This window comes from Leuresthes tenuis, unplaced genomic scaffold (genome assembly GCF_036924035.1).
Source record: "Leuresthes tenuis unplaced genomic scaffold, fLeuTen1.0.hap1 SCAF_12, whole genome shotgun sequence".
In the NCBI taxonomy this organism is placed as follows: domain Eukaryota; kingdom Metazoa; phylum Chordata; class Actinopteri; order Atheriniformes; family Atherinopsidae; genus Leuresthes; species Leuresthes tenuis.
This window is the reverse complement of record NW_027325366.1, coordinates 4,924,779-4,935,782: the sequence shown is the minus strand read 5'-3', so window position 1 is coordinate 4,935,782 and position 11,004 is coordinate 4,924,779. Positions and strand designations below refer to the sequence as shown.

At 40.4% G+C, this 11,004-nt stretch overlaps 1 protein-coding gene across 1 annotated transcript; it reads right to left on the bottom strand.

Annotated features, from left to right (window-relative positions):
* Positions 1 to 10,780, bottom strand: LOC140319889 (lactase/phlorizin hydrolase-like). The gene is made up of 17 exons (XM_072397663.1): positions 10,246 to 10,780; positions 9,746 to 9,816; positions 8,850 to 8,927; positions 8,663 to 8,756; positions 6,932 to 7,016; positions 6,176 to 6,854; positions 5,436 to 6,084; positions 3,798 to 5,348; positions 3,431 to 3,699; positions 3,046 to 3,336; positions 2,300 to 2,498; positions 1,945 to 2,147; positions 1,764 to 1,870; positions 1,458 to 1,589; positions 1,056 to 1,279; positions 629 to 865; positions 1 to 167 (listed from the first exon to the last, which is right to left on the bottom strand). The coding sequence occupies exons 1-17, from the start codon at positions 10,778 to 10,780 to the stop codon at positions 1 to 3; spliced, it is 5,571 nt and encodes a 1,856-aa protein (XP_072253764.1).
* Between the last annotated feature and the right edge of the window lie 224 nt (positions 10,781 to 11,004).

Sequence of the window (11,004 nt, the reverse complement as noted above, 5' to 3'; positions counted from 1 at the left end):
CTAAAAGTGTGTTCTCTTTACAAAGAACCAAATGGAAAAGCATATCACTCCAATCACTGCAACAATCAGCAGAGCAAATGTGGTGTTAAGCCCAGTCTCAGCGTCATTGGTAGAGAGCTTCATACCCAGGAACTTCACAGCATTGTCTGTGGTTGGCGCACTGGTTCCTGCAGAAAAACACCCCATAGAAGTTTTATTAATTTTGAACAGGTTTCTAACTGTAGAAATGAATCTAATCTGTATTTTTTCATACTTCTTAGCGAGAGTTAGATTGAGAAAGGAATTTTACATTTTGCTTATTAAATATAAATCTTTAGCTCAACATAGCTTGTTTAGCTTAACACAAACACTGGGGATAGGAGAAAACTGCTGGCCTGGCTATGTTAAAATGAAAAAAACTGCCCCAAACTTCGGATTTACCAGGGTCATTACTTGTCAACCACACAAATACAAGACTCCAGGAAGGCACTGCCCTAACCAAGAAGTACTTCAGGTTATCACCCATAAAAGTGCAACTAATTTTTATCCACACAAATATAACGTTATTAATGATGTTTTTTTCTAACAGTAAAGCTTTCGGCAGTTCTTCACTCAAAACAACTATGTGAGCAACACTGAATAAGTTTACCTTCAGGCTTGGGGTTCAAACAGTCATGGGGTCCTAATGCAGGGTCAGGGAATCCATTGCAGCTGATGATGGTGGAGTAGAAGGACACAGACTTCTTGGCAACTCGAGGCAGATTCGGGTCAGAACGATTGACATAGAAAAGGCCAAATCTTTCTGAAAAGCCAATGGCCCACTCCAGGTTGTCCATCAGTGACCAAGCTGTGTAGCCACGGATGTCCACACCATCTAGCAAGTAAGCTGGAAAAACAAAATAACTCTTTTAGAAATGAAAATACACTGAATCAATTATTGTTTTTGTTTGTTTCTTGGTTTGATTCTTTTTAGAAAGTGAAGACTTGACAAAAAGCGTTAAACTTTTTCTTTACTTTGTCTCTTCTTGAATGTCCTGCTCTTAAATGCTTTATTTTTCATGAAATTGCTTTAATACCTTTCAACACCTGGTTGATATAGTTTTTATAGAAGTGAATTCTGTGAGTGTCATTCAGATCAACAGGCCCCCGTTCTGAGACACCATTCTCAGTGATGATGATTGGGGGATTTCCATACTCTTCCTTTATGAAGTTCAGTATTTTGCGGAATCCAAAAGGTGTGACTTTCAGCCAGCCAGAACCGGAATCTAGCCAGGTGCGGTCAACAATTGTCCCTGCACCCCTGTTATGGTCATATAATTGAGATTTTAGGTTTAAATGATATACACCACTAAGAAGGAAAATGTTTTCAATAAAAGCCATGGAAATATATGTTGGTGGTTCAAATTATATTGGGATATTTTGTTGACTCAAATAAAATCAGGAAAATATCCCCTTCTTCTATGATTGTGCTTATTTACCTATCTGCGTCATAGTGCTGAAGGTTTCCGTAGTTCGAAGGAAATGCCAGGACAGTGGTGTAATGGTTGAACCCAAAATAATCATAGGTTCCCTTAATTCTCTTAATCTCCTCTGGAGTAAACTCAGGGAGTCTGCAGAATTTAAAGTGAAACGTTATTTAAGAAGACATAAAATGCAAAGCAGGACTGGTTTTATCCAGTTGGTTTTAATGGGAATTACACACTGAAGACATACACAGACAATTAAAAGCCATTGTTAACTTTAAATATGACTTTTTAAGGTTTATATGTAAGTTTTTGTAATACCTGGATTTTGGCAAACCAGCGGCAAAACTGCGCTCCTGAATGATTGTCTTCATCACATCACTGTAGTCACCATTAAATATGGGATGGGCAAACCAGCCGATGTAGAACTGCAGGGAGTGAGCAGTGGTTAGTGAAAACAGGGGAACAGGTTTTGTGTAAATAATGACAGGGTTTGGCGTACCTGCACCACACGTCGTGCAGCATCAACATCCTCCTGCTTATGGGGGTTTCTGGGTTCTGACCAGTCAGAATTGATAGTGATTGAGATTTTTCCCTTCTGCTCCGACCGGTACTTGTCATTGTAGAGGTGCCAGGCCTCAGCATGTGCTTTAATAAGGTTGTGACCGACAATGTAGGGCAAAGTGCCTGGCCGTAAACTGATCCCTGGAAACAAACAGTGTAAAAGTGAGCATTACACGGTATGCTTTTTAACCAAGTGCTTTCTAAACAAAATTGACAAAAATGATCAATTCTGGTTTGAAGTAGTTAACATTACAGCAACTTTGGATCCTTATCACAGCATAACACTTACATACCTGGAGCAGCTGCACCATAGCCATGGCCCACCATTGCTATATTATACGGCTCATTAATGGTTATCCAAAGTTTCACTTTGTGGCCAAGACGGCTAAAGATGAGGTCAGCATAATCCCTGAATTTGGCCACAATTGTGTCATTCTCCCAACCTCCAATTTCCTGCAGAGCTTGTGGAAGGTCCCAGTGATAGAGAGTGATCTGATAGAATGGGAAAACATTTGCTGACTGTGATGGAAAAATTAATAATGATTTTCAATTCACTGTTAAGGTGAAAAACACTCAGGCAGGTTTATCGAACAGTTCTTGTACAAGAGAGAGCAAAACTTCAACACAGAGCACCTGTTGTGTAGCTCTGACTTACAGTGTCTACATATCAGACTATGCAAGCTTACTTCTTGTCTCTTGATGAGCTGGACGGCCTTGTGGAGTGCACAAAACAAAATGAACAATGAAATACAGACATGTTTGATTGGAAACATCTCTCTCGTGCCTGAGAAATAAGATTAAGTCTTATAAGTGATGCCTGGGAAAAGGAGACCAAGTTACAAAAGTAACACAAGTAACAAAATAAATATTGTACTGTAACATCTGGTCCATGCCTGGGAAAAAACATCAAGTCTTACAAGTGATTTAAGCATGATGAGACACAAATATAAGGCTAAATACAATTTTCCATTACACTGACATAACTTGACAAAATTCAATTTTAAGTGTTATTTGAGAAGCAAGAAAGAATTACACTTACCTGAGGCTGGATATTTGCAGCAAGCAGTGCATCCACCAGTTTGTGATAATAGCTGAGTCCAGCCTCATTAATGTGACCGGTGGTTCCGTCAGGAAGTACCCTCGTCCAGGATATGGAGAAACGGTAATGGTTCACTTTAAGTTGCTTCAGTATAGCAACATCCTCCTCTCCTTTATTATAACTGTCACAGGCTATGTCCCCATTATCACCATTGAACACTTTGAGAGGTGTGTGAGTAAATTTGTCCCAGATGCTGAGACCTTTTCCATCTGCTCTCCATCCCCCTTCAATCTGAAAACAAACATAAACAAATGCAAATGAAAACAGTGTCTTTCTGAAATTATCTGACACAGACTTGATAGAGGGGTTTCAGCTAAACACTTACCTGGTATGATGCTGTTGCAGTACTCCAAATGAAATCCTTTTGGAAATGTCCATAAAGCATCTTCTCATCATCTGGTGTGGGGAAACCATTATCCTTAATGACCTGGTAGTAGAAATGGGCTGAATACTTGAGTGTTCTTGGCCGATTTGGGTTAGTGAAGTCCACATGGTGCAGTCCAAACCTAACTTTGTAGCCATTTAACCACTCAAAAGAATCCATTAGCGATGTCGCCACGTAGCCTTTTACCCTCACTCCGTCAAGTTCATAGGCTGTTATTAAATACACAAACACAATTTATTGGTCAAGGCTAAAAACAATCACAATAACTTGAAAATGTAACATCCCAAATTTGTTTATATCAGTGTACCTTTTAGAGCCTCATTAATATAGGTCTTGTAAAAAAATACCCTGGGAGTATCTTCCCAAGTAGTTTTTGCCTCTGTAGCCACTCCATTCTCAGTGATGTAAATGTCTGGATCTCCATACTCCTCCTTGATCCAATTGAGGAGTCTTCTCATGCCCCATGATACAGCTCTCTGGTTTTTGATGGCTGTAACTGGTGAATCATGTTCCTCTGCTTCTGAAAAGTCCCAGTCATGTTGATAGGACACAGGAGAAAGCGGGCCTGTAATATGACTAACTATCTTTGTGGTGTGGTGATTGAGACAGAACACGTCAGCAGTTCCCTTGATGAAGTTCTTTTCCTCTTCAGTGAAGGATGGGAGTCTTGAGTCTGACTGACCTTGAAGTTCACATTTTTGGCGAACTTGCCATTTCATTGCATCAGGATAGTCGCCGTTCTTGAAAATAGGGTGTGCAAACCAACCCAGTTGGAACTGCAGCGCACGGTCGGCGGCCACAATGTCACGGGGAACATTGACATCTTTAGGTTCAGCCCAGTCAGCATTGAGAGCAATGGATACTAGACCACCTTGGGAGCTGCGATACTTGTCATCATAAGTATGGTAGGCCGTGGCGTGAGCTTTAATTAGGTTGTGTGCAACTTTGTAAGGCGCAGTTCCTGGATTCATAACATTTGGTGGGATCTGTCCAAGTCCATATCCTAACCATGCAATTGTATGTGGCTGATTGAAAGTAATCCAGAATTTGACTCTGTTGCCAAATGTGGCAAAACAGAAATCACAAAAGTCATTAAAGATGTCAATCATCTGTACATTGTCCCAGCCACCTAGGTCTTGCAAAGCTTGAGGAAGGTCCCAGTGATAAAGTGTCACCATGGGGGTGATATTATGTGCCAAGAGGCCATCAATAAGTTTGTTATAATAGTCAACACCTTTCTGGTTCAGGGAGGTACGCCGACCATCAGGAAAGATCCTGGACCAAGACAAAGAGAATCTGTATGACTTTACTCTCAGCGCTCGCAGCATGTAGAAGTCTTCCTCGAGTCTGTTGTAACTGTCACAAGCTACATTTCCAGTAGCATTATCAGGAGTATTGCCGGGTTTCTGAGTGAATGTATCCCAGACACTGGGTCCCTTTCCATCAGCATTCCAGCCACCTTCAATCTGGTAAGCCGAAGATGAAACTCCCCAGCTGAAGTCTTGTGGAAAAGTACCATAGTGATACATTTGTCTCTGAAATTTTGACTGACGAGAGAATTTTTCCCAGATGACCTTTGATTTAGATGGAACCTCTGAGGGTGGCAGAGTGATGGAACGGCGAGTAAATGGTATTTCTAAGCCTTTAAGACCATTGTGTTTGCTTGATCCAAAACCATTTTGCTTAATAACCTGAGAGAAGAAGTATGCAGATTGCTTTGGGGTTCTCGGTCTGCCTGGATCTTCGAAGTTAACGTGGTGAAGACCAAATCTTTGACTGTAGCCTTGTTTTCCTTCAAATCCATCCATGAGTGACTGCACCGTGAATCGCCGCACATCCACTCCATCCATGGTTATGGCTAGAAAATGGATTCACAAAACAATGCATCAAATTTTGAATTCTTTCCAGTCTGTGGTCTCTTATCAAAGAAATAACGAACACTGACCTTGCAGGGTTTCATCGATGTAACCCCTCATGTATTCCACTCTGCTGGTGTCGTTGAGGGTGTCCTCACTGTACTCTGTTGGCATCCCATTCCCTGTTATGTAGATAGGGACTTTTGTAGTATTCAAGTATTCTGTTGAAATGTACTTTAGAAGAGAACGAAGGCCCCAAGGCACCGAATAAATCCAGTCAGAGGCTGTAGAAGGCCAGGTGGGGTCCACATGGGCCTGGAAGTCTCCCACTTCCACAGGACCAGGGTTGCACCCACCTTTACTGCTGTTAACTAAACGGGAAGTATAATGGTTTAAACCAAAAAAGTCAGCAGTTCCTTGTATCCGCTTGCTCTCCTCAGCAGTAAAAGCTGGAAGTACTGCTGGCACAGAGCTTGGACACTCGTTTTTTTTTTTCTCAATCTGAGTTTTAAGTGAAGCAGGATAATCTCCATTTACAAATATAGGATGAGCAAACCACCCCAGCATAAACTGCAGGTAGCGATCTGCAGCGGCCACATCTTCAGGTCTGGATTTGTTCATGGGCTCAGCCCAGTCAGAGTTTAATGCAATGCCCACTTTTCCTCCCTGTGTGTTCCTGTATTTGTCATTGTAGACATGCCAAGCCTCTGCATGGGACTTGAGTATATTGTGAGTGACCTGAAAAGGTATAAACAAATGATAAGTTAAATGCCCCGGAGCAACAATTAAACACTGTTTAATTATTAGCCTATGATAACATGACTTTCACCTGATAGGAAGCCACTGCATGATCCTTTACTCCAGGGGGGTGCTCCCCAGTGCCATACCCAGCATGGCTCACAACCCAGGGGCTACTGAACGTGTTCCAGGTCTTGACCCTGTCCCCAAACCTGGAGAAGCAGAAGTCTGCATAGTCCTTGAAAGCTTCAACAATTGCAGGGTTGGTCCATCCACCACTGTCCTGGAGGGCCTGGGGCAGATCCCAGTGGTAGAGAGTAGCAACAGGTTGTATACCATATTCAATGAGAGCATTGATCAGTTTGTCATAGTAGAGAGCCCCTTGCTCTGATTGGCTTCCTCTGTGGCCTGTGGGGAAAATACGGGCCCAGGAGATGGAAAACTGGTAAGTTTTGACTTGCAGACCTCGCAGGAGGTAAAGATCATATACCACCTTATTATAACTATCACAAGCTAGGTCAGCTGTCTGATTTTCAAAGGCTAGGCCATCATGACCAAAGCAATCCCAAATGGTCTCTCCTTTCCCGCCCTCTAACCAGCCGCCTTCAACCTTGAAAGACTCTGTAGAGGTAGCCCACTGGAAGTCAGAAGGGAATGATTCAGCAAGGACAAGGTCTCGTTCTCCTGTGGTTTGGGTCTCAAACTTCTGCCTGATCTTCTGATAACTATTGCTGAAGCCCGTCATCCTTGTGAAATCTGGAACATCAAGACTTTTGAAAAACAGAACAATGAATAGATTTTAATGGAAAACTGGCTATACAAATAAGCCGGTGATATAAACTCATACCTGACTGGAGCATCTCGCATGTCCAGCTTGCCTAACATGTCCTTCATGTCACATCCCATGATATTCAAGTCGTTGTTTCTTAGGACTATATGTTCAAGAAAAAATAACAGTTTGTTATTGACAGTAATGAAACAACAGGGAAACATGCACAAACATAATCCTTCTATTGTAAACTATTGAAACAATGACTGATATCTTTCCAATTAAAGCTATGCGTGAGTTCAGTATTAAGATCTAGTTCCTTATATCTGCACCGATTCTCTGGCATTTGGGCTTTTGTCCTCTTGCACTCCATCACGTCCATTTTCCTTAACTGTTAAACTTACTTCAACTTTGATTCTACTATGAACCGATGGTATTCTTGCCTTCCTCTTTTTGAGACAATTACTCTAATTCAAGTTCTTCTGTCTTCTGTCATTCTCCCTTTTGCTTGAATTTTGCCAAATCAGCCTCTGCTGAGTAGGAAGGGTAGCAATTGGTAGGAAGATAAATGGTATCTTCCTACCCATTGCTTTCCTGATACCATTTAAGTCTTATCAGAAGTATCTGCCACCTCCTAACTTTTCTTATCCAGTACCAGCTTCTAGACTCTTATTCAGCATCTTTCCTTTAGTTATGACACTGCTTCACTGAGATAAGAAGTCAGAGTCTAATTACCAAAGAACTGCTTTAAATTGATCTCTTGTACAATAATTACATTGGTACAATACTTTTAATTGTTGAAGTACTAGCATTGCTTTGTTAAGATCTAACTTAAACTATGATCTACAAAACATCCACCTCAATCTTTTAGATGTTAAAGTCACCTAGTCACAGTTCAGCTGTAATGATTGTTTAAACAAGATAAATTCACTGTTGGGCAGTCTGTAAAAAAAACAATAATCCAGTAATTATTTCCAATAATCTATCTAGTATAGCTTTACTGGCTAATAACAAAAAAAAGTTAGAACGTCTCAGACTGTTGTTTTATGACCAGTGTAACTTTTATGATTAAAGCGCTGTAAAAGTTGGCAACAGTTTAGTTTACAACTTAATTGATGGTCTTGGTCAGGAAGAATCTCTTTGGACTTTAAGGCAAATTATGTGTTATCATGGTGTTTTTATTGTTTTGATGGTACTTCTTATCTTTGGGTATCTACTAATTTCAAATTATGATAGTAGTGCATTGAACATTCACAAGATAATTTTTCAGTTTAAGTACAACAAACTCAGTAATTTTGAATAACATGCTAATAGCACACTGTTGCATGATATTTGTTGTTTCAAGGGACTGGATAGTGTTGGGGTTTGATTGCCACCTTTCATGTGGGACACCTGGCTTCATATCTCCTGCTTGAAGTGTACTACCTCCAGTAGGGGTCCTTAGGCAAGACCCCCTTACCCTACTTATAAGTCGCTTTGGATGAAAGCGTCTGCCAAATGCATAAAATAAAATTAATAGTTACTATTCCAACTTTGGTTTTCTTTGAAATATTCATTTTTGCATCTGGTTTCTTTGGCAAAAAAATGCAGTTTTCTAGCCTTTGGAGGAACATCAGATTGTTTATGTGGATCAATGGAAATATTCATATATGTCTTTTAACACAAATTCATACTGAACAGGTAAGAAAAATCATTGAAATCACAATAATCCTACTTCTCATCCTTGTGCATACATTAATTAGAGATATCTGTATATGTGAGGAAAGCTGCATAAGTAAGTAATATTGTGTGAGTCATAATAACACTTACTATGTAGTAAATCTCCAAAAAGCTGATGTTGACTGTGGGAACAATTATGAGTAGTCACCCTGTATATCAGGACAGGCAGGTTCCCACTGGATATCTACAATGTGACATTATATACATGGGGCCACAGTGCAGTTAAGATGTGAAATGTGAAATTAAAATAAAAAGCACCTTGTAATGTTTATTGTACCTGCAAGTTTCTCAACTCCTGTAGAAAGTTGGCTGAGGAGTCACAGTTGTAGTCTATGTGCACCGACAAGAAATCCACCTGATCAGAAGAGGAGATACAGCACAAGTGAAAGTAAAACAATGAAACACACACAAAAAGAACCTAAAAAGAGACGTGTCTACCCTCAGTCTTTGAGAGAAGCAGAGGCTAAGAGCTGATTTATACACACCTGAGTATATATAAACATCTGAGAGTTCAAAAATCAACATCCAACTGGTATTCGTATAAGCTTACTGAAATACTCCAAAGCATATGGACAGTTTATTGAAGGGGTTGTCAGCTTGAAATGCCCTCAGACCAACTCCTACAAACCTTTATGTTCATCGATACTATACCCGCTTAATCCGATTCAGACTCATGGCAAAATAGAGACAAACAACAATGTAAACTCCCTCCCAGAGTCTATTTAGAGACACCATTTAACCCAACATGCATATTTTTGGGTGGTGGGAGCTGGCAGGAGTACCCAGAGAGAACCCCCGCCTACTCGGAGAGAACATCCAAACTCCAAAAAGAAAGGCCCCAGTTGGGATTCAAACAAGGAATCTTCTTGCTGTGAGGCAACAGTGTCAACCACTTACATTAATAGCATTCCCAGACTCCATACTTTGCATATTACTGCCAAAGCAGATAGATAGATAGATAGATAGATAGATAGATAGATAGATAGATAGATAGACAGATAGACAGACAAATAGACAAATAGACAAATAGATAGATAGATTGGGGGCTTCACTACATTGCATCTACTACATCTTTTTGTTATGATTCATTGTTTAGAGATAGATTTGTTAGTTCATGCAACCACTTTTCCTGGTCTCTGAAACTATCTAATGAATTTAGAAAATACAGCTTACAGTTGTTAAAGCTTTAATTTGTGAAAATGTAGTCTCATCCCTTGCTTTCAGCCCAACTGAGAGACGTCCCCCTGCAAATATAGAACCAAAAAAAAACAGACTTTCATACAGAGTAATCTGCTTTTTCAACTATATCAAACCAAATTCTCCAGTGTGAAAAATGCCTACTGGGCACAACTGTACAATGAGATGCACATAAGATTACTTTATTGATCTCTCATGTATTGATTATTAAGATAAGCATGATGACATTCGCGTGTTATCTGTGTAGCTATGTTAGGTCTCTGTATGAGTTGGCTATAAATTAGTCATCTTTACAGATGCTGTCTGAAGTCAAACAACAAACAATATATTGAATAACTTAGTTGAATAGAAAATTTGTTCTTCTACTCAGCCATTTCAGATGTTTTAATCACTTTAAAAATAGTAACAAATGAACAGTGATAATATCAAGCCAGTTGTATCCCCAATCCTGTTTTCCTCCAGTTAGTTTTACTCACCTCTGTCAGGAAAGTGTTGATGGTAGATCTGATGAATATTCTTGTTGAGTTGAAGGATATTTTGCAGAAGACTGGGAGCATTAGCTGCCTGCTCATCATGCCAAACATCATCGAAGTCACTCAGTGTCACCCATGAGTGTGCCAGTTCTCCAAATTCCTGGAAGGCAAACTCAGCATACTGCTGAAAGGCTTCTAACAGCCCCTGGCTCTCCCAGCCTCCAAACCTTGATCTCAGAGATTGTGGAACTGTCGATCCATGAAGGATGACTAGAGGCTGAAGGCCCACATCCAGTAACTGCTTCAACAGAGACTGGTAACACCTAACCACAGCTTGCTGTGGTTGGCTGGAGAGGCCTGTTGGAATGAGTTGAGCCCATGACAGTGGCACTTTGAAGTGGGACACCCCTCTACTCTGTAGGTATTCAAAGTACTCTCTAGAACCAGGAGGTATAGGACGACTGCAGTCAAAAGCATCATCACTCCCCCTATCAGAGCGTTTGACCAACTGCTCTGTCAGAGGACCTTCAAGTAGCATAAAGTCATCCCGTTCGTTTGCCAAAATACTTTGAAAATCAGAAAGACATGAAATGTAAAGAAACAAAATCCACAGTAGCGTCCTCATTGTGGCTTGTAAAATGATGTACTGACATTATCTGCTGACTGTAAAGCTCTTTAAAGCAATATTTTCCACTTAGAAGATTGAGACACAATTACGACTGATATTGTACCCAGTCATTGCAAGTTAAATTGTTTTACTGC